At 41.9% G+C, this 24839-nt stretch overlaps 1 protein-coding gene and 1 long non-coding RNA gene across 2 annotated transcripts in view; both read left to right on the forward strand.

Annotated features, from left to right (window-relative positions):
• Positions 1 to 1120: 1120 nt before the first annotated feature.
• Positions 1121 to 3434, forward strand: LOC141773204 (uncharacterized). Its single transcript, XR_012595034.1, has 3 exons — positions 1121 to 1532; positions 2603 to 2672; positions 3279 to 3434. It is a non-coding gene; the product is annotated as an uncharacterized LOC141773204 (long non-coding RNA).
• Positions 3435 to 3866: 432 nt separating this feature from the next.
• LOC141776932 (voltage-dependent calcium channel subunit alpha-2/delta-2-like) overlaps positions 3867 to 24839 on the forward strand; it is a 70774-nt gene continuing 49801 nt past the window's right edge. Inside the window, exons 1-4 of the mRNA XM_074650795.1 lie at positions 3867 to 3976; positions 4100 to 4357; positions 10601 to 10682; positions 20046 to 20162. Of these exons, the coding sequence (XP_074506896.1) occupies positions 3867 to 3976; positions 4100 to 4357; positions 10601 to 10682; positions 20046 to 20162 (567 nt within the window). The remainder of the gene's footprint in view (positions 3977 to 4099; positions 4358 to 10600; positions 10683 to 20045; positions 20163 to 24839) is intronic.

Genomic DNA, 24839 nt, shown 5'->3' on the forward strand with positions numbered 1-24839 from the left:
ATGGGATTCATGACTCCTATTTCACTATCTTAATCGACTGTCTGTTCCAGCTATTTTGATTTACCAACTTTTATTATAAACAACCACACACACACACACAGGTTAGTCCACAGGATTCAAGGATTGCTGGGTCTCAACACAAATGTCACCATGAGTCGTAACCTTTACTGGAGCACGTTATCTGCTCTGATATAGCGTGGCCGGGGCCGGGATGGAGGACCAAACGCGATGCGATCGGATTTGAAAGGTCCCCATCCAAGTCATGCCCACCGGCTATCTTGCTTCCACAGTTCAGCAACACCAGCACTATACGGCGCGTCGCAAAGTTTCAAAGATCTGATCTGTCCCGCCGAATCTGCATCTCCCCTGCCCTCAATTAATGAGCTGTGGCTGGAGAAGACTGTAGGAGCTGCTGGTGTGACAGGCAAGAATAATGCAAGAATAATTAATTTTTCAGGCATAATTCATTTATTTAGAGAAAGGCTAATTTCTTTGTTGTCTCAGTTATTACTGTATCATTTTCAGGACATGTCATTTAATTTTTGGATGTAAATATGCATCAATACTGGTCACTGTAGAGACTATGCAGCACATATGCAGTGAACCAGAAAGAGGAATAATGCAGATAGGTGATCCTTGTGTGTGTGGGTTGATTTTGCGTTGATCTGTTGGTAATGCCTCGGGGCTCCAGTAGGGGGATCGCGCTCCTCTTCCTCACTCAATACAGAGACGAGTGAAGGGAAGAGCTGCGTGTGTGATTCATTCATCCTTCTCTCTCACTATTTCCCCTGTTTAAGCTAAATAACGTCCACAAAGCACTATAACGTTGTAAACACATGTTGTTAAGAATTCGTTATACGTCGTTGTTGTTCATTAGAGAGGAAAAGTGCACATTTTGTACTCTTATGTTTGAAAGTTTCTAGCTAACGCTGTTGCTATGTAAGCTGCACTGTAAGACTTCGATGTAAGTTTACAGCGAGATTCTAAGTTACATGCTTTTACTGTATATTACTGTGAAAGCAATGCATTCTGGGAGTCAGAACGCTTGCTCCCATGATCCCAGCGGTCAAGTGTATCTTTTCACAGTAATCTGCTGCTGCCGCTGAGAATCTCGGGAAAATAAATTAACGGCTATTTTTCTAAGTTCTCGCGCGTATTTTTTTCGAGTTGACCGTTGAGCGCCACAGCTTAACGGCTCAACGGTCAACAGCTCAACGGTCAACAGCTCAACGGTCAACAGCTCAACAGCTCAACGGTCAACAGCTCAACAGCTCAACGGTCAACAGCTCAACAGCTCAACGGTCAACAGCTCAACAGCTCAACGGTCAACAGCTCAACGGTCAACAGCTCAACAGCTCAACGGTCAACAGCTCAACAGCTCAACAGCAGCAGCATCGTTGTTGTCCAGTGCAACTTGAGGAGAAACAGCAGCAGTTTGGATAAACACTTCTTATTTTCACCACCGCCAGTTCCATTTTGATCGTCAGACCAGACGAAGGGAAACTCCAGTGGTTACATTACGTTACTTCATGGTAAGTCAAATTATCAAGTTGTATTGTACCTTTGCTAACACAGTGCATGCTCCTGCATGGATGTACATTAGTTAGCTAACGGTAGGTCGTTAGCTGTTCTTAGCTTCGTCTATATTTCAATACTCATTAGTATCACAGGTAACAAACATCAGTAGTCTATCTTATATTCACGGTAGCTAGCGCTAGCTCGTTAGCTAGCGTTAGCTAGCGCTAGCTCGTTAGCTAGCTGGTTTTTAGCTTAGTCAGCATTTAAATTCTCAATATAATTACTAATAGGTAGCAGCAATCTAAAAGGGAGACAAGGCAGTATCTCTCTTGTGTTTCCAGAATGTTCAACTGTCAATTTTGCCGCCATGCATGTGGTACTAAATATGCCTTTGTTAGGCATATGAAAGTTCACCAAAACACCCCACACATCACATTTAAATGTGCTTTCCACGATTGTAACCGTTCATTCGGCAAAGTTACAGCTTTAAAATGCCATGTATATAGAGATCACCCAGATCAGAGGGAGTCAAGCTTGAGGGAAGGATGTTCTGGCATAAGGACATTAACATTAGACGTTTTATCATGCCACATCGATTTCTGTACTGTCAAATGTGACAGTTTGTCTACATTATTTTCTCACTTGAAGACTCACACTAAAGAGGGGAAACCAGTCTTATGTCCATTCACAAATTGTGGTAAAATGTTTACTGTGATATCCACTTTTTCATCACACTTGTCAAGAACACATAAAGGTTGTGTAGTTGGTAATCTTTTGAGTCAGATCAGGACATGTAGAGATGATGGAGAGAATACTGTTGAGCAAGCAGGGTGCTCACATGAGCATGCAGGGTGCTTCAAATAGAAGAGAGATGTCCTCATCTTGCAGGCAGATGTGAGTATAACTGATGTAGTTTATTTCAGATTAAGACATTGAAATTATTGAAATGCAATGAGTGGAGCTCAGTGGGATTTTAAAAATAATTTCTTTAAAAAGGAAAATTGATGACAACTATAGTTAAAGCATTGTTTAATTGTATTAACATTAACTTAGAATTGCAATGCCTTTATTGTCTCCTATATAGGTGTCAGACACAGCGGCGACTGTGAAGACATCCCTCACCCTTCCTGATAGCCCTTGGTTGATCATTCTAGGTAAGCACTAAGCCCCACGTTTCTACTTACACTGTACTAGTGCACATATGCAGAGTACTTCTATTGAGCCTGTCAGCAGGCAGTCAGAAGGTGTGGGGCAGGCAGGAAGACGCTGCTTGCCGTTGGAGTTGGAGTTCAGTTGTAGTGAGTTTCTATGGTTATGTCTTCTATATTGTATATAATACACACAACTTTACATTCTTATAAATAGATACTGATTCTGAAACAGTTGTGCATACAGAAATGGATAAATAAATACGTAGTTTTAGATGGTTAATAAATAGTTGACTCTATAATACATACACAGTGGGCTATGTTTTAGTTATTAAATAGTTGACTCTATAATACATACACAGTAGGCTATGGAATAATAATTTCTCTGATTCTTCTCTGATATGTAAATAGTTTGTTTGAGCTTTTCTCTCACTCTCTTTCTGGATTAGGGTGTTCCTATAGCTTGTAAATATGTAAATAGTTCGTTTGATATTCTCCCTCCCTTTGTAGATTTTATTTTATTTGTATTAACTTTTTTACTTGATTTCTCCTTCACTGCAACGGACACAACCACTAAGCTTTATGAAAATGAGTGCGCGATGGTGTCGCAAGTATGTAAATGGCTACCTGGATACATCAAAGAGCAGTACAGTAGATGAGTAGCATCTCGCATCCTACATCAAGAATTCCTGATATCTAGCGGAGGCTTACATTTTTTTAGAAAGGTTTTCAAATATCAGTTGGAAATGCCAATACCATACAAAAACAATAAAGCGGTAAGTGGCCACTTGTGATTTATTCATCCTTCTCTCTCACTATTTCCTCTGTTTAAGTTTAAGGGGCACAACACATTCAGAGACGATAACTAGGATCGGCATTGATTCATGGAGAGACCTCCGTCTGGTCAGCTAACATTACTGCCAAGCAGGTGAAATATAGAGTGATATTGTGGTTTTAGCTGACGTGTGTCGTCTCACTGTTTTGAGCGATGCTCGTTCATGTCTATGTAGAACGAGCACAAGTGCGAGCCCGACGCTGACTTTCGTTGACTTAACGGCCACAGGTGTCGCTGTTAACAAGCATTTCTGATTCTTACAAACAGTCCCTTTAATGCCCTCAAAACAAGAAATGGTTTTATTTTGAAAACCGGGGGGATAGATGGAGGACACCCTATCACTGTGGTGTTGAGCTTTACTCTGCATGGTTGTTACATTGGAAAGAGTGGGAGAGAGAAAAAGGAGCAAATGTGCGGCGGTGGAGAGGGAGGGAGGACAGCAGCGAGTGCGCAAACAGGCAGCAGCAGCAGGCGGGCACATCAGCAGCAGCAGCAGCAGCAGCAGAGCATCTTCCTCATTCTGGTCTCCAGTGTCTTCTTCAGCTGCCAGTCCTCTCTGTGCGTCCCTGACTGAGGTTGATCCACTGCCCGGCTGAAGTGTGCAGAAGCCTCCTCCACCAACCCATCACCACCAACACACACTTTCTCTACGGGTTATTCTTAGCTCAGCCGCCGAGAGAGAGAGAGACTGTGTCCTTCCGGTCCTCCTTCTCTCTCTCTTATTTATTTATCCTCAGTTTCTTGAATATTTCATGGAAAATGGCGGTATCTTCTGCCTCTTCACAATGCAAACTGTACTTATCATATGCATCTCCACGCCGACAGACGGGACCCACCTCTTCCCACAACACTACACGTAAGTACCCTGCACCGTTTTGGGGGTGATAAACCTGGATGCGGAGTGGAGGAACCAGGAACTAGGACAGGTGGCCCCACCGAGCCGCCTGCACATGATGCACATGCAGCTCCGTTTACCTCCGTGCTGCTGCTGCTGCTGTCCATGATGTTCAAACAACAGGAGACGCAGTTTCCTGTCTCTTGATGCTACGTTATGAATGTCTGCTCTCATAATGTTGTTGTTGTTTGTGTGCAGCAGCAGCAGCAGCAGCAGCAACAGCAGCATTTAATACCCAAAAGCCTTATCCAATCTGTCATCTGTCATTGCTCCTATGCAGGGGGTAGTTTAGTTTATTTATCGACTACACTGAGGGCGTTTTACATTTTAATAATTTATTTATTTATTTTGTTGTAGTTGAATGTGCTACTTATTTTTTGTACTGTAATTACCTTGTGCCTTTTCTACATTTTTTAAATTTTCTTAAAGCTGACTTGGTGTAAAGAAATCCAATGTACTTATTTATAGGTGCAAATGGCGAATACAACTCTTGAATCTTGAATATGGTCAACACAGCTATAGTTTAATACCCAAAAGCCTTATTCAATCTGTCATAGTCAGCTGTAGGGAGAATGCACAGGTGCCATGTAGGTGAATAAACCAAGCGAGCAAGAATTCATTAGGACATCCATATGGGGATAGAAATAAAATGATCATAATAATAATAACAGTGGATGTGTTGTTTTGCTGTCGCTGCATGGGGTGGGAGAATATCCCATTTACGCATGATGATGGATAGGCTGAGCTATACAGTGAGGCTAGACTAAAAAAAAGTCCTCCACTGGATCCTGCTGCACACGCACCGTGGAAATACTCCTCTATATCCCACAGCAGCAACAGCAGGATATACACTGGTGTTTTATAACAGGATGATTCTGATTCAGAGACTAAACCAATTAGTTAATACGCGTGATAGCTTCTTCCATGGTCTCATGGTGAACCTTCAGGTGAAAGTCCCTGCAGCTCAGATCGTTTCTCACACAAACTCCCAAAACTATACATGACTCAGTACGGAGGACAAATGGAGCATCATTTTTGTTGTTGTTGTTGTTGTTGTTGTTGCAGTGAACAGTCTTGTAGAAATGTTTATAGTTGAAATGTATAGACGCAGTTGAGGCCAGTATGGCAGTGTGTTGCTTTATCCAGGTGACCTCATGCAGGCACAGAAAGCTGAGCATCCAGCTGGGTGTAAACTATAGTGTTGGACTTTTTTCCAGTGTTCACCTGTTGGGGAAATAGTTTTTTGAAATAATATTTGAATTTTAAAGCGCAGTTTCTTTCTGAAATGGGACAATTTCACCTTGGATGACACACGGAGGCAGACTGAAACATAACGTCTGCACACGCAGCAGTTTATTCAGCTTTGTTATTCCCAACTATTCAAACAATTTGCCTTTTTTTAAAAAATTTTTTTTTTTTAAGTGACCGTTGCTTAGTTTGTAATGACATTTTTCAGATTTTTCAGTCCAGTATTAAACCCAGTGAAGCCAGAGTCCCTCATCCTAGTCTATACGTGATGATGACGTGATGATCTGATGTGAACATGATGCAGCCTGTAGTGGTGATTAGTCAACCAGGTTCACAGAAATGAAGAATCTTACATGATTTCCTCCCTGAGGCATCCTCTGGGTGATCGCTTTGTTATTCCTGAATGCCAAGGTGACTTTCACAGGAAAATCACTTATCTTATATTAGGCCTACTGTTGATTGACTTAAAAGGACAATTAGTTGCATCATTGATTAAGTTAAGCACCATAAAGAAAAGGGGTTTGTCTGGATGGATTTGCGAACAAATTCACATGGATTTTAAAAATTATATTTATTGTATTTGAATATCTATTTTATAAATCTACACCTGTATTCAATGATTAAAATGCATTGTTTATAATCTTGCAGCAATATCTCCTCTCCAAATACACCTAATGTTTTTCAGAAGTACTTCGATTATTTGTTGTAACTGTGCTTGAATACAGTTACTGTTTTAATAAAACCGGGTTAATCTCATTAGATGAGATAAATAGTGTCGGTCTGGTAACCTATGTTATATTCAGGCATCTCTGGGGTTTTAAAAACTGGGTTTTGTGTCACCCACATCCTGTGCTATTTGCCAGTTGTTGCCAGCTACCTAATTGAGGTGTATGGGGAGCGGCTGTGGCCGTCCATCAGGTGTATATGCCCACACACACACACGCACACGTACACACACACACAAACCAGTTGGAGCTTGTGTGTGTTGGAGGTCTAGCTGAGGAAATGTGTGCATAAGAGAGGGCAGAATGTCCTATAGCTCATTTTTACAGCAGTGCTAAAGTGTGCATTTTCTACACGTTGACACCTAAAAGCCTGGTCTAATTTTTTGCAGTGCACATGTGTGTGTGTGTGTGTGTGTGTGTGTGTGTGTGTAGATGAATAAGGTGTTTGCATGGGGGAAATTATTTCCACATTTCTAAATTATGTGGAGGAAACCTGTTTCGATAACTGCTATCTAAATGTACAATCTTCTTCAGGAATGCAAAATATCATCACTTAGCTGAGTCTACATTATATGAAACTCAGAGCAATTTCTTCCAAATGTTGTTGTTTGCACACATACGAAAATAGTCCACCTTTTGCCCTTAAAGATATTTCGGCGTCGCTCTTGGAATGATGAGATCCATTGCAGCAGAACGAACGTGGTGGCGGTGTGTGTGGCTGACACACAGGTCGTCCATCCAAACTAATTTCGTCACATTTTCCCCGTAATGTTTCTCTAACATAAATCATAATACACAGAAAGAACAAAAGATGCCGAATAGCAAAGATGTTATATACTACATCAGACTACAAAGAGCCAGAGAGCATCGGTCGGCTTTCATGTAGTGCCCATTGACAACTCCTCTGTTTTTAAGAGGGATCATAGCTTCAGTGAACATCAGGCCTCAGTAGTGCAGATAATTTACCTAAGAAGCGTCTCCTGATATCTCTGTAGTTGGTACTGAATGGAGAGTTCTGCACATTTGGGACTGTCGAGTATTGTTCTCCTTTTGATTTACAATTAGTCCGACATAGATCTCAAGTCATCATACAACATTTTACAGATGTTGTTGGGTCAACTTAATGTGATCTTGCCTGATGCAAGTCAGTTGTGTTAAGGTCGACTTCTTGCTGCCTGTCACTGGATCATGGATATTAAGTCTGCATATTTAAGTATGTCATCAGACGGCGTTTTCACTGTAATGAAATCAATTTAGAAAATGGAAACAGCAGGAAGGAGGAGTGATGAGGCTAATGTGTGCAAGTGTGTCTGTACAGCTGGTGCATGTTTGGATGTAATCATTTTATCGTGATATGGAACTGAATATCGTCTGAGTATTTTGTTATCACGATATTGTGATACAGTTTAAAGGATGATGTTAGTGGAGTCAATAGTCCACCTTTTGCCCTTCACGATATTTCAGCGTTGCACTTGGATCCATTGCATCAGAATGAACGAATGACGGTGTGTCGCTGACAACGCAGGGCGTCCATCCAAACTTATTTTCTTAACTGTCTGACAGGGGTGGGGCAACATGGGGAAAATTAATATTGCCGTAACTATCACTTTTTATTATCTTTAATGATACCTTTTGATATTATTTAAGTATTCAATATCACATGGGGAAATGTTTAACTCATATTTATCCAATTAAGACAAATACAGGTTTTCTGTTAAAGTTACTATGAGGAACTTTTATGAAATGGTCTCAATTAATTACTGATGCCTCCTTATCAGTGCTCCTCAAACTTTTTTTCTGAGCACCAACTTCTTTAGAAAGGATAAATCCTTGCGACCCAATTCGCAATAGGCCTTATCAATAAATCGTGAGAAGAGTGAATTTGTGCATAAATGAACGTTCCTGACCATTTTTACTTCCATTTCCTCATCGCCTTATATTATCTTGGAATATGTAAATCAGCCATTTCAAAGAGACATACGTTTGATAAATCCCAACTTTGTTTTATGCATGCAATACAAACATGTTAAATACTTTATAAAAGAGACCCAATAAATGCATTTAGGTGGAGTTAACAGGCTCTAGTCTTTTTCCTCTCATCAGTAAAAGAAACAGAATAAACGCTATCCTTTCATATTAGATCCAATGTTATGAGCAGGCCACAATTATCAGAACAATACGAATATTCAGGCTGCGTCATGTGGCTCAGAGGTGTACTGCGGATATAAATGTTGAATAAAACACAATGGAAGAAATTCTGCAAATTTATTTTGCGACCCTAATAAAATGTCTTGTGACCCACCTGTGGGTCCCGACCCAGTCTTTGGGAACGACTGCTCTATATGACCTACATAAGTAAAGAAGACCATCAGCGAGAAGATTGGCTATTTCATTATAGTTATTGTTAATGCTTGTAATCGGTTCCACTAGGTCTTATTCCGCGCAAAATCTGACAAAATCCTGCATGGTCACCAGAAACTCCTTGAGCTCAAACTCCAGCGGGGCCTCCCGACCAGCCCGGTGGAGAGCCCAGCACCAGCGACTCTTCCTCCGGCCAGGACCAGAGCTTCGCCCACGCTGCTGGAGACCCAGGCCGTATTGATGGGCACGCTGGCGGGAAGGGAGGCACGGGGAGACCAGAACCAGGACCGCCTGGGGCAGACTGTCAGACCCTGCTGCAGTAAAATGAGAGGTTTTCTAAAGGGACTCTGGCGCTCAGAAACACTACCGCTTTTGTCCACAGGGACCGCCAAAATCAACACAAAATGAAAGTTCCTCGTAGTAACTTGAATAAAAAAACAAACTGTCAGCCTGCTTGGCCATGAAGTCCACATTATAGTCAATATCATCCACACATAAAAAGTGTGAATCAAATATTTCATGAATACAGTAAAAAGCCAATTTAGTGTTTAAGATTGCCCAGCTCTATGGTATATGTGTATTTACATACACTTACAATATGAGACATAACATGATCCTCTTATTGCATGTCATTCTGTCAAAGCTGTGTGTCTGTGTATATATATTTATACATACACACACACAGTATGTGTGTATGTAGACTAATGAAGTTGCGTAAGAAGTCTGCCTGGCTTGGGGCAGAGGTATTGTCCCTCACTGTTAGTATCACTGCGTCGTCCTCGGCTCTGCTCTCACTGTAAGCTCGTTTTCATTTCATATCGAGGTGACCTTTTCATAGTCGGCGGCCTCTCCCCAGCGGTCCCGCTCTGCACCATCCTTTTGGAGGCCCTCTTGCTTGCTCTTAATCTCGTCCCCTATAAACACAGCCAGTGCGCCTGGCGTGTTTGCTCTGCTGTTACTCTCCCGATGAGGCCCGCTCCGGCTTTGTGATTATGGCGAGCGCTGTCACTACTTGGCAGATTTGTGCAAATTTAATAAATCTGTCTTCCCTCTTGTCTTCTGAGCCAATCTGACATTTAAAGATGACATTTGTTTCAGTCATCATATTAAAAGACAAACGACTGTGTTGTGTTGTTGATGCTAGTGATTAGCTATCTGCAGGCTGCTGAAAGGAAAAGGTTGGCATGGAGTCAGTGGTTGGCTCGCAAACGCATTACAGAATGTATTCATCTGATTGCTGGAAGATAAGCTTTCATAATGTTTTTTTGAGTAGAGAATTTCTCGTTGGCCATGCATGTGGATTGTTCAGCTTGTATCCAGGTTGGCAGGTTAGCCCCTGCTGCTTTAAAATGATCTAGTGAAAATCTTGATCCATTAAGTCATTTGTTGCTTGCTGGGAGATATACAGTGATGAGCTTGAGCCGTTTGATCTCTTAATTCCAAACTTGGCTCCGTCTAACGGAGATCAGCTCCTGCTTAGGGTGCATTTCTGTCAGACCTGAGTAGTTTTATTGTAGAGCCGCTGATCCCAGCCGAGCCAAGACAGGCACGTTCGCTACCGGTCCTGCCAGGGCCGACCAGATATATGCAAGATGTGATGGGGAGGGAAGCTGCTGATGATTAACCCAGACATTAGGAGAGGTTGGACAGGGACGCGTCCAGATAGGGATCTGGAATGGGGGGAGAGTACTGTATGGCAGTTTGACAACAGAAAAGAGAGATATACAAAGATGGGGAGTGACTCTTTCTGACACTGTCTTACAAACACACTCACTCACATCCACTGACAAGAGAAATGAATGATGATGACATGCTCAGGTGATAATGTCGAGTGATGCAGATTGAAAATGTCTAATTTAATTTTTTCCAGAATGATTCACTGGGCCGGACGCATCGAGAAGGAGCTGGAAAAGGTTCTGCAGCACGTCACCGGGACTCAGCAGATGAGATCGGTAAGTTGACGTCATGCTCGCATGTGACGCAGCGCTTTTTTCCTGCATTATTAATCAGTAAGATTTCACTGGGCGAGGTTGTACGACATAAGCTCCCAAGTGCGTTTGTATGAGCACTGCAAAAAATGTTGATCTTTTAAAGATAGTTTTACTGTAGTCTCTAAGATAATTTTACTCTGAGATAAATTTACTTTTTCCCCACTAATCAGTTATATTTTCAAGAATTATTTTTCAAGAGTCAGATTTCACTCCTGGATTGACCTTCCTTAATCAAGATCCTGTGAAATCAGTGTTTTAAAGTGAAGATACACTGGGGGAAAAAAGTGAAATTATTTCAACAAATTAACAAAATGTTTTCACTTGTTTTCAGAAGCATGAGATTTTAATGATATAAAATCACATTTAGCAGAATATGGTGTTTTGGTAGTTTGTGTCATCGTCCTCGCATGAGGCTGTGTGTAGCACGTGTGAACGTGTGATAATAGAGAGAGACATACGATCTGTTTAACTCCCTAACACTAACACTAGCTCTAAGCAGCTTATAATATATAATTAGAACTAAAAATGCGAAAATCTTTTTTAATCAAAATAAGTATTTAGATAAAATACAATCATTTGTTTCCTAATCATTTGAATTGTGTATTTTTATACAAATAACCACTGTAGATGACATTAACAGTAACAAAGAGTAACAGAATTAGAATTCGTTGATGGTTTACGCTGACTTCGGGATGGTTGAAATAATTTTTCGGGATTTGTTTTTCGGGGCGGTGATAAAAATAAAAAGTTAATCTGGAGCCTTGCTGTCAATTATAGTTCTTAGAAAGAAAATCGGAAATTGGCAACAATTAGAATAGGCAGGTGAGACTTTTAAAAAAATCAGAAATCTGAATAAAAGTGCAGTGCATCTCTAAACTTAAGTGCAGTGCTTGTGAATCTACTTAGTTACTTTCCACCACCACACTTGCAAATTGGCACAGAGTCACAGCTTCAATTTAGCAAACCTCTTAAACGGCGATGCCATGAAACATATGTTGAACTCTTTCAAATTCATTTCAATAAGAAGAGTAATCAGCATGAATAATTTAGCCTGGTGCACATGACTGCTCCTGAACCCCTCGGTCGGTTCAGCCTGGCACTTTACAACTCTGCACTCCGAGGATCTGTCTGCCGCGCCTCCACGCCCTCTCCTCCTCCTGCTGCTGTTTGCTGCTCTTGATTACTGGAAACCTGAGAGCGACGCACATCCTGATCAATATACCCACACATGGAAGCAGGGCGGATAGACAGAGTGCCAATTAATGGGTGTGGGATTGATCCAGTTTTCATTTGAGCTTGAACCTTTTACTTGAACAAGTATGTTTTTTGCTGTATTCCCTTTCCTTTTGCCCTTCACTCTGTGTGTCTATCTTTGTGCTGTGTGGTCAACACTACATCAGTCGGCCCGCTGACCTCATGCTGGCTGCAGGTTTATCTCAGTTCAACACAGACCGTCTTGCCTCTAGTGCTTCCAGTGTACGTGTGCATGCTTGCGAATGTGTGTGTGTGTGCGGGAAGTCTTCTTTTTTTTTGACGTTAACATCACTGAAGCCTCTGGTTCATATTTGATCTGCACAGGTTTGCTTTTATGACTTGAGGGAGATGTTGTATGCAGGCTGAACACAATGCCAAATGTCTTCTGCAAACCTCCTGCTTTCTAGAAAAAGAAGACAGCCGGCCCCAACAAACACATATCTCTATAAAGTGCACTGGTGGATTTACTCACTATCGCTGACTACAGAAATTTCCAATAATCTGTCTCAAATGCCCAGCGCTATACTAGACATCACCCCTGCTCTCACTCCACAACCCCCCTCCTCATTTTGTAAAAGCTGATGTCAGCCCCCACCCCCCTCCCTCTCACGACGGACGATGATGTGAGGCCTGATCAGTGCCATTTGTTTCTTGATTTAATGGCTCCTTCTGCCTGTAGACGGTGTGCAGGGAGAGTTGAAGGTCCCTCCTCCCACCATGAGAAGTTCCCTTTAAAGGAGAGAGAGAGAGAGCTCCCCTCTCAGCTCTCCTCCCTCCCCTCCCCTCCTCTCGCCTCCCCTCCATCTTCTGGCCTGGACCTTACACAACAGCAGCTTGTTATCTGGCTGTGTGAAACATCACAGGCTATTTCTGCAGGATAGATAGTTTACTCTCCGGCTCCGGTTTTCTCTCCTGCCGGCTCGTTTTAAGTATCACTCAGTCATTGTGTTAGCACGCATCAATACACACCTCGGTTTACTCTTATTGAGGTCTTTGTGTTAACATTAATGAATAAATAATTACTGCTATTTTAACACATTTACAACAGCAGCAAACCCAGCACAGCCTTTGAGCCTTTAGGAACTCAAAGATTTACATGTTCTGACTTTTTTCAACTCCAGCACTAAGCTGAGCTGTTTCCACTCTACCCATACCTATTAGGGATATCACGATAACAGAAATTTAGTAGCTGATACCAATACCAGTGAAATTCCGCAATTCTCGATACCATTTTGATACCGATACAGTAAAAAACAAAAGTAAAACAATAAATCCCATGGACTTCAACATACACTCCTTTATCACCGTTTACATACGCATTTTAAGAAATTAAACAGGTCATAATTCCCATAATATATATTTTTGTTATTGCTGTGAAAACATCTCCGTCAAACAACAAGTTTCTTGACAATAAATACATTTTACAAGCTTACATTTGAACACACCATGATAACGTTATAACGTACCTTTCCCTAATACTAATTTTTACGGAATAGAGCCTGAATGCATCATAATGTAATGATACCTTCCATTAACGTTAGCTGTTCGCTCCGTGCAGGATTGTACTGCTAACCGGCTGCTAACAGCTAACGTTAACTAGCTCTCACCCTGACGATTTCAACACAGATTTGTTGTTCGCATTGTAGTATTATCAGAGAAAGAATAGGGTGCGATATTGAGTTTACTGCGTCCCAAACACATTTTCTATCATCCCTGGGATGACAGGATGCCCTGACGGTACCTGCGATACTGAGAGAAGCTCCCCCTCTCTGCTCGGTCTATCCACCCTCTTCTTTGGCTTCCAACTAGACTCACTCTCATCTCCGCCTCTGGCCCTTTTCCCAGGGCTTCGTTGTTTGATGGGATTTGTGCTCCGCCACTACAATCGCTGCGTTACACATATACTCATGCATGTGTATTCATGCACGCACATATTTGCAAACGCATACGATTCATCCATTCAGTGTACCCAACCCTGTCTTCTACAAATGACATTTGTCATCCCACTAATTTTTTAACAGCAAATACGTTTTGAGAAAAAAATGTATTGCCAGCTGAATTACAATTTAATAAGCATAACGAGGAAACGAAAGTATCGCTGCTAAATGTTCATACTGAAAGTGTGTGTAAAATGCAACTAAAGCATGATGAATGTGTTCATGATAATGTTTCAGCACTTGATTAAGGTTGGGGGAAATGCTGTGGTCTTGGTTTAACTTTGAAAAATTCAAAAGTGAGTTGAAGCACGAGACAGGACCAGTTCATTTTATTAACCTTCAATAGAAACCATGATCTTCCCCACCCTTAACCAGAGTGCTCTTGTTTTCTGAACCTAACCACACGCAGGGCTCAGGATGTGAACTCAGGTGTCAAAGTCCTGTGGTTTGAACACCAGCCGTCCCTCAACTGCCTGCCTACAAATTTTGTGTGGTACAAAATAGTAGCACTTACTTTACTCTAAAAAACAGTGAACATACAGTAATCCAGGCATCAACTAGGTTTCTCTCAAAACATATTTGGCCAAACAAATTATTAGTATTTAATAGGGCTGCACAGGGGCTGCACGGTGGTGCAGTGGTTAGCACTGGCGCCTCACAGCTAGAGGGTTGCAGGTTCGAATCCGGCTTGGGACCCTTCTGTGTGGAGTTTGCATGTTCTCCCCGTGTTAGCGTGGGTTTTCTCCGGGTACTCCGGTTTCCTCCCACAGTCCAAAGACATGCAGGTTAGGTTAATTGTGGACTCTAAAATTGCCCGTAGGTGTGAATGTGAGCGTGAATGGTTGTATGTCTCTATGTGTCAGCCCTGCGATGGACTGGCGACCTGTCCAGGGTGTACCCTGCCTTCGCCCAATGTCGGCTGGGATCGGCTCCAGCCCCCCCGTGACCCCTAACGGGATAAGCGGTTGCAGATGGATGGATGGATGAATAGGGCTGCACAATTAATCAAGATTTGATCAAAATCACAATATGGCCTACTGCAATTTTCAAATCGCAGGAGGCGCAATATTTTTTAAAGGCGACATGTGTGTCAAAATACCATTTTAAGTTAAATATTGTGATGCTGCAGAGATGTCCTGGCCTCCACATCATATTTTACAGACTTAAGAAAACATCTTTGTTCGGTACCGATCCCATTTTGATGTTTTTCAATGAAAATGGGAATAATGACGTAAAAATTTTCATTCCCTCTGATATCACAAATCATATCGCAATATCAGAATAATCACAATTGTATGTTTTTTCTAAATTGTTCAGCCCTCGTATATAAACGGAATTTCGAGGAGTTACATTACCAGTGTTGAGGAGTGACAAGTTAACATGTAACGGCGTTGCGTAAATAAATTAGGAAATGATGGAATTGTTATTCGTTACTGAGAAAAAATATGAAATTAGTAAAAAGCTTATGTGTAGAATATAACATTCATTCTGTTGCTTTGGGATCGATTAACTAGTTAACTCGATTACCATAGAAACATTACTGTACAGTGTAAACATGGAGATGCTCAATGTCAACCTGAGAAAACATGCAGCTTCATTGCCAAGTTTCAAACATTTGTTAGAAAAGTAATCAAAAAGTAAACAATTGTAATAATAAGTTATATTACTTTCGTGAAGTAGTTTAATAGTTACATTGCTTATTACATGTTCAACAGGGTAACTAGTAATATGTGATTACATATCAAAAGTAACCTTCCCAACACTGTACATTATACACAAAATGCATAAATGAACAGCAAACAGTTTGTCCAAAAATTGTCACATTGATTGTATTGATACAATCACAACTCTGCTCCGTCAGTCATTATCAGTTTTACAAAAACAGACAAGGACATGTTAGCCTGTTTTATCCTTTTTTAACCATCAAAACTTATAGACCAGGAAGAGTGTCATAAACGCAGGCCAGTATAAAATATTGATGGAGCTCAAAGCAGGATGTAGTAAAAAGGCCTGAGACTCACCATCACACGTTAGACTGATTAGAGACACAGAGAACATCATTAGCTTCTAGTATGTGCCATTTCACAGTCAAATTGAAAGATAATGAAAACCATTTCCATTCCCCCAACCAATATTACAGTTTACGTTTTCAAACTGTTTACATCAAACTGTTGAGCAGCTTTCCCTCAATCCAGCACGTTGTTAATGCTGCAGTGTTATTTTATTAATAGCTTCATTTGCAAATAGGTTTAAAAGTATGCTACCACCAAAACAAATCAATGATTACTGCTTACATAAGCTTGTTGTTTATAATCATGGAAACGGTGGTTGGCTCGGTATAATTGGCCGGACTTCTAACTTAACAGCTTGTCCAGTAAACTGAAATCCAAGAGTTTGTTTATTAATAATTCTGCACTCAGACTGTTTTCTTGTTTACTTTTTTTAATTTGCCAGTTTAGATGTGGTGGTCTGTCGATGTTGCAGTTATATATGACATCTCTTTTTAAATTAGCATCAACACTGTAATTGCTATCACTCAGCACATACTTGTAAATGACACAGTCGGTCTAATTGAATTCAAGCTAAATGCATATAATCACATTAGTGACTGTAAAGGTGTGAAGACTGTGGAACTTTGGGAATGCAGATTTTGTTTTATTTTTATGAAGGTTACAGACTACTGAGATCTTAAACAGTCTGATATGTTAAAATTCATTCATTCATTCTGACTATTCTTGCTGTAAAGCTGCAGTATCTGCTTTACATAGGTATTGTGTGTGTAAGCCAGCAGTCTGTTTTGCCTACAGGCAGCTTAGCTTCCATTGTCATGTGGATGTGGATGGCATGTGAGTGAATGTTTGGGCATGCTCAGGAGAGAAATCCTGAAGAGTGCAATGGATTTAAGACTCCCTGACACAGTAAAGTTGAGCTTTCATCGGTGTTTTTGGTGCTATTCAGTCCGTGATATGAGCGGAGGTATTTCCTGCGTGTTTGGATTCATGTGGCTACACGAGTGGTCTCTCGAGTTCTTCGGTGTGATGATTACAACACGTGTATACGCGCGCACGGCCGTGTATGTGTGCGCCGGCGTGTGTTTGTGTGAACTCTGGACCACCAGCTCATTTCACACACAGACAGACATCAAAGGCGGTTTGAATTAACCCTGCGTGTCGGGGCCACTCTGCATGCCATCCTCAATTTCACATCTCTGCCGCTCCAGCGGCACCAAACTTACATGCCCATTCATATTGAAATGAACAGATGGAGTTTTGCCACGTGCCGAATCGCCACCCCTCGCTGAGAAAAGATAAAACTTCAAAAGAGCAAGAGATACATTCAGATCTGTTTGCAGGTGGTGAAGCCGTGTGTCGTCGCAGGTGTAGTGACGGTGTTCGGTGTCTCTGAGAAAGTGTGGGCAAAGGGCAGGTATCATGTTTTTCTTATTAAAGCAGGTCAATTGTGTTTCCATTACAGCCCTCTTGCAAAAGCCGTCTCCTTTTCTCCTTGATTAGACACTGCAGAAATGATGTCATGGTCTCACACACACACACACACACACACACACAGAGACACACACAGGTACACACATCAAAGCAAATCAAAAATAAGCATAGGGTGTCCCGAGCTTTATTGGTTGTTTAAAGGTGGTTTGAAATTCAGATCATTAATAGAGCAGCAAACAACTATTTGCTATGTAAAGATATAGAGGAGTAATGTCTACCTGAGCAGAGAATGAAGTCGCTCTTATGTGTGTTGTAATCTGAGTTTCTCTGTGCTTTGTTTACATAGCCGGTCTGGTTAGTGCATGCATGTTAGTGCACGTGAGTCCCAGTGTGTGTGCCCCACTGGCGTCGCCACTTTTAGCTCTGTCAGCACGGTTGCCAGTGTTTGCACCGTTCCTGCTGTTAGCACCGTTAGCTGCTAGCCGTCAGCTCAACCAACAATTGATGCAGATAGTCAGGCTTTGCTTTGTTTCACTTCAAACTTTGCCCAAATTTGCTAGTGGTGATCTCTGTAACTGGAATAAAAGTCACATTTGCGCACTTCAGGAGAAATGGTTATGTCTGGTTGTGTCACTTCAGCAAATAAAAACCAACCAGTGACATCATGCAGCACGGGACAAACATTATTAACCTCTGCTTCTCAACATTGAAACAAAAACAGCTTATTCCAGAAGTTTCTGGTCTAGTTGACATGCAATACACACGATGATGAAAAGCTTAAGGTTGTTAAATATCTGATTGCTCTATATCTGATATGGTTTGACCATTATACTTTTTTCCCGGGAGACGTGTTACAGCCTAGCTCACAAGTTGTGATTGTATCTCTGTGGAATTTCTCATTACAAAGAGTTATTTTCTGCGTTTGTCATGCTGTGAGGCTCAGTGAGCAGCAACCGTAAGCGTGCTATTAGATTTCATTGCTGTGCAGATGACACACAGTTTTACATCTATGTTTTGCCAGCTAATGTTGTACTAGACTCCTTCATTAACTAAAATCTGTGGCATTAATCTACTGCGTGGTTGGCATATTACTCAGGCCTGAGAAGAGCTTCGGTGAAGGAGATGAATAGATTTTTAATACTCACAAGTTTTGAACCACACATGAGGAATATAACAAAAAACATTTGACCACCTGAGAAAAACCAACATGCTTATTGACAGACTGCTGTTGATGAAAGCAACATCAGGCCTTGCTGAGAGAACAAAAGGAACCTGAAATCAACCTCCTAAAAATTCATAGCTCTTCAAATCCAAGATTTCACTCATATTAACTATACAGTTTGCAGATTTACAGCCAGTGCTAATACCTGCAGCACCAGTATGTAGGCTAAACCAGCTGCCTGTCAGTCACATTTTCCGTGTTGCGCCTCACCTCTCAATGTTAAGTATCAGGTTTTTAGTTGATGCTTCCTTTAGCTGCTGTGTCTTCACACTTGCTTTTGCTACTCAGACTTAAACTAAAGCTTAACATGTACCTTTTTGTTCTTGATTTCACTGATTTTCAATTGTAGTTATTCTCTGTGAAGTACATTGCGTCATATCATCATGTATGAAGAGTTTAAAGTGTGTGTAATTGCTTGAGTAAATGATTGAAGAAGTGTATTTATAGTACCTAACACTAAGGGCAGTTAACTAGACACACAACCTGAGTAAATGCAGCATTTAAGCCCCGCGTTTAAGATTTAAAAAGACCCTAATTGCTTTAAAATATTCAACAACAACAGGCTTTTCCTCAGTTTTCTTCAGAAGGACTATACAAAATGGTTTTATGGTGTGAAAGTGGGTCTTGCGGTGTCTTAGGGCAGCGGGATAAGTGGTAATCCCTCGGGTGGTGCTCTGTTGTAGACTACAGATCCTATAGAGCTCGGGCCGCTGACTCAGCCTTTACAATTCTTCCAAGGGGAGCAGACTAATTTCCCGAGTACCTTCCTCTGTCAGCGGTCCAAGCATCTGTCGTTCTGCCTCTGGATGCTACTTTCCAAACATCCCAGTCCCTTGTGGCATCCCAAACCCATTTCTCTTACTTTTTTTTTTTTTTTTTTTGTGGTTTGCCAAGTCTGCGTCTGTTTGGGTCTTACCTGATTTCATTCAGGTAACGCCCCAGTAAGAGCGCTTGATATATTGCTGTTTCTGAGTGAAAGTGTTGTAATTCCTACTTGCACTTTAACTAGGGGATTATGGGCATTCATAGGTTGCAATAATTCTCCGGCCTGTTTGGTTTAGGGTAGCCTTCAGTGACCTGTTGGATTAAGTCACAAAATGTGTTGTTGCCGAGCTGTAAATAAGACTGCTTGTGTTAGTTCCAAAGGACTTAACATTGTGGAGATACAAGGTGTTCACCCAGCAGTGAGGATCTGCTGGAGTTTGCATTTATTTAATTTGATCCTGACTGCCAGACTGCAGCTGGCTAGCTAAGTGCTTTGCCATTAGGGCTCTGTTCTGTGTTTAATTCTGCTACAGTGCTGAGGCTTATGGGTATAACGCCAGGCTGCATACTGCCTGCTCTACAGTAAATGTTTACCATCTTGTGTGCTACCTTGAGAATAATCAAACCGCTCCTCTGTGGTCTTCTTAATTAAACTAATGGCTCCGTAATCTGACCTCTGATTCCCTGTGTTCTCCATCTGCAGATTTATAATGAGAAGAAGAGCCAGTTTGAAATCAAGAGAAACAACCCCAAGGACTTGGTGGAGAGAGTGGCACGGGACATCTCCAAGCTGCTCAACAGTAAGAGGAAAGCCCTGGAGGTAAGAGGATGATGCACCTGTGTACAAACATGCACCATAAGATATATACAGTATATATAACATAACACACTAAACAAGCTGTCATTAAATCCTCTGAGCTCTGATATATTCAAGACTCGTGAGGAGAATCTTCTGCTTATATTAGTTTAGACGTGTATATATATATATATATATATATATATATATATATATATATTAGGGCTGTCAAAGCTAACGTGATAAAATTCGTTTTAACGCCACTAATTTCTTTAACACATTCATGCAATCTATCTTTCAGAGGTTGTAGCGGGCTCAGTTTTAGATCTAGAGTGCAGATACTGGCATCATATGAAACTAGAAAAATCTAAGGAATCCATGATACCAATCATGTCATACTAGCTTGTCACGAAGGAGACTAAATAACACTCAAAACTTACGCTAAATTTTGGTGAGGAAAAACTGTCATGGCCATTTTTAAAGGGGTCCCTTGACCTCTGACCTCCAGATATGTGAATGTAAATGGGTTCTATGGGTACCCACGAGTCTCCCCTTTACAGACATGCCCACTTTATGATAATCACATGCAGTTTGGGGCAAGTCATAGTCAAGTCAGCACACTGACACACTGACAGCTGTTGTTGCCTGTTGGGCTGCAGTTTGCCATGTTATGATTTGAGAATATTTTCTTATGCTAAATGCAGTACCTGTGAGGGTTTCTGGACAATATCTGTCATTTTTTGTGTTAATTGATTTTAATAATAAATATATACATATATTTGTATAAAGCAGCATATTTGTCAACTCCAATGTTGTATGTACAGTATGTATTAATATATATATATATTGTAGTGTATTGATATAAACCATAGACTGTATACATGTGAAAGAAGTGGACATAGTCACTGTGACGTCATGGATTGGTTTGTGGACTGTTGTTTTGAAGTCTCGAGTTCGGCATTTTGGCTGTCACCATCTTGGTTTTTGCAACCAGAAGTGACACGAGAGGGTGGAGCTAAGAACAACGGAACGCTGAATACGAAATTTTTAGGCGACCAAAATGTTACAATTAACTTTGATGAACTGAAAACACACTGTGAAAGGGTTAAAGTTGTAAGACTAAAACACGGATAACTCCCAGACCGGACAACGCCGTGGTAGCAACCTGTCAATCACAAGGTAGCCCCGCCCTAAAGCATACCCGGCTTTATGGTCTATTTGACTCTGAATGGGACCATCATTTACTAAATGAACATCATGCTGTATTGAAGAAGACTTGAAACTAGCCATTGAGACCATAAACTCATGTTTACAATGTTTACTGAGGTAATAAATCAAGTGAGAAGTAGGCTCATTTTCTCATAGACTTCTATACAATCAGACTTCTTTTTGCAACCAGAGGAGTCGCCCCCTGCTGGCTGTTAGAGAGAATGACAGTGTAAGGCACTTCAGCATTGGCTTCACTTCTCAGACCCAGAGGTTGCCCACTGCATATAACAGAAAAACAGTGACAGCTGTCCTTACAAAATCACTGATCACACATTACGGTAATATTCAGTGAAAGTCCAAAAAGGGATTCCCCCACTACCCATCTTTAATTTGTCACAACAACTCACATCTGACCCTTTCCGACTGTATTTGCATCCAAGCTCAGCAGCCAGTTTGAGCCTGCCAAAAGAAAAGGGCACAGAGAATACAAAATGTGTGTATAATTGATTGCATGTTGATTAGTGAGGGCTGATTGCGAGTGTACAGTGTGCGCAATGAAGTTTGTGTGGGTGTAATATGTGACCAATGGTGATTGAGAGTGTGTCTTATGTGCATTAAACACACGCGCATATGCCGGGACAATCACGCTCGTCTTCCAAACGAGATGCTGAGGAGTTTCATGCCGTATGTTGTGTGTGTGTGTGTGTTTTCACATAATGTGTGTGTTTTGGCATAACTAGAGTTTTTGTCAAGACGTGACACAGATAGCAGCTTGTTGTGGATGAGTGTACGCAGTCTGGTTCTGTTGTGTTCGTGTCGCAGAGTGTGTGTGTGTATACAGTACATCGCTCTCACCTCTGATCAAGGAGACATTTGTGCTGCATCTTGATGCTGCTTCGCTCTGCTCCTCCCCACTCAGCCGGCTGAGGAGACGGACAAAACAAGCAGGTCATCCAGGCAATCGCACAGACCTGTTAACAGATGTACCAACTATAAGAGCACTCATGTGCTCTCTCTCTTTCTAGTGGAATGTCACTTGGCTTTTTTGACTTATTTATTTTTAGCTATTGCTTGTTCCAGACAATGGGTATGCAATTTTCTCCTTCTCAGTCACTTGCAAGGTCGATGCCTTATGGGCCGCTAGAGAAACAAGACGTCTGAATCTTATTTGTTTGTGTAAACGCCGCCTTTAGGCTCCCTCCCCTCTCTCACTGTGCCTCTGTTGTCCGACTGATGCCAGTAACAGCAGGAAAGGCCGGGCAGCAGTTTGGGCATGTCTGTGACTATCTGTCAAACAATGGACAGTGAGCCCAACCAGCCAGACACCCACATGTCACTGAGCTGATCCTGGACTCACCGCTCCGCCTGCACGTTCACCCTGAGCCCCCTGCTGGCCCCCTGCGCGCTAGACACTCTGCTACCTGCGAGAAAGTCAGGGCTGCAGACCTGCGTGGTGTTGACTCACTGCGATGCTCCCGCAGCGACCTTGTTCGACCTTCACGTCTTCTAAATTTGCGCTGGATATGTGCGTCGTGACCTGCGTGTACATGTGTGCCTGTGAGTAAATGATGTGGTGAAGCTGTTTGTAGCATTCGTCCCATAGGAGGTTTAATTGAATCTACGATGGTAGTTGCTCCAGTGAATGATAATGTGCAGCACAATGGTCTTTGGCCCCGTTCTGTGCTATGATGAGTCTGCCACTTAGCTTCAAAGGCTCTGTGGTTTAATGAGCGAAATGCATATTATTTTGAATGGAGTATCTCAAATGAAACAAAAAAAAGCGCCCCAATTAGAAGAGAATTAATATTGTTTTTATGGAGATACTTCAGCAGTCAGTAATATATTAGATTAGCTCATTTGCTCCTGTGACATTGCTTCTAACATAATCGTATTTTGATTATATCCATTTTATAAAGTTAGAAGTCGACTGATAAGTACACAAGAGCTTATGATCAAGGTTGATTATTTCCTGTGTAGCTCTGAAGAACAGTAATGAGGGAGTTTAGCTGCTGCGGAGAGCCGCTGTATTGTTCCACAGTAAAGACAGCTGCCTTTCTTGTCCCATTGAACTACACACAGAAGCTTCAGCACAATGCTGGCAATCTACTGTGAAAACATGGTGCTTCTGTGGGCCTGTGTGGAGCGCAGAAAGCTGCTGTTTGATTTCAAAAAAGCTGGTGAGTTGCTGCTGCTGCTGCTGCCGCGGGTAGGTGACAGCTCGCGTCTTCCAGATCCGGTCTCCGTGGAAACAGCAAAGCGGAGTTGCGAACGTGCTGCGAAAAAGAAAGTGTTAACATTTCCGTTTGTGGAGGGGGAAGATTATCGGGGAGGGGGGAAACAAAGGCAGGGATTATCTCAGCACATGCTACAATAGCCCTACACACACAGCCTCTGCAAACGGGCCTGCCACGGGGTGCTTTGGATCGCAGAACAAAGACAGGGTCTCCCACCCATCCATGCAGATCCTCTGTCAGAGTTAGCTAATAAGGACTACAATACCCAGCTGGGGGACGGCGGTTGCAGCAGCGAGGGTGCGAGGCGAAGTGAAAGTGAGTTTGTCTGTGATGTTTTAAAATTCTGGAGTGGAAAGTCCCTCCATCTGTTATTGTGGGACGGTTCTGACTCAGTGATTTCTATGATTGGCCTTAATCCCGGCCGAGTGGAGAAGACAGAATGAAGAGCTTAAAGCAGACTGCTCTCACTCTGACAGGCTCCACTGGCTGCTGCTGCTGCTGCTGCTGGTGGGGCTCACTGGTACGTTCAGTGTGCTGCCCCCTAATGGACCAACTGCTGCATGACACTGCACCTCTCTGCACTACTACAGCACACTGAGCAGCTCTTAAGGCACACAGTGGTGGCATGTTGATGTCATTTGTCAGCAACTGTGAGAAACAGCAGTTTTCACTCAACTGTTAATGCAATGTCTGTAATGATTATGTCCTCAATATGTCTTCATACACCATGGAAGTAATACTGCCCACAGATGTACGTGCTTTACACTGTCTCTAGGTAATAGGGGTGGGAAATAAAAATCAATTCATCTATGTATCGCAATTTTTCTTTTTTTTTTAATGCCAGAATCGATATATTTGTTTTATTTGAGTCTATGCAGAGGTAAAAGGAAGCTACCGCTTTCATTGTTGTAGGTTGAGTAATGTGACGTCATATCCGTTCCGTATCCGTCAACCAAAACAAACAGCAGCCGGCCGCAGTGAGCCGAAACGGTCTGCGTGGATCCGACCTGCACCCTCACATTTTAAATCCGGAATGGTAAACATTACCCATCCTGTAAAGGATGGAAACACTTTGGGTTTCACACATTGTCAGGAAAAGCAGAGCTTGACATCACGGCTAAAACTGCAAGCTAACTCTGTTATGGACAGGAAACATTATCGTTTTGCGGTAACGTGCAATCAAGCCAGCCGTCACTCTCATCTCCGTGGTCAAATCAGCCGATGCTAGAACACCCATATACTGACGTTTATGTTAAAT

The sequence above is a fragment of the Sebastes fasciatus genome, chromosome 1 (genome assembly GCF_043250625.1).
Source record: "Sebastes fasciatus isolate fSebFas1 chromosome 1, fSebFas1.pri, whole genome shotgun sequence".
In the NCBI taxonomy this organism is placed as follows: Eukaryota; Metazoa; Chordata; class Actinopteri; order Perciformes; family Sebastidae; genus Sebastes; species Sebastes fasciatus.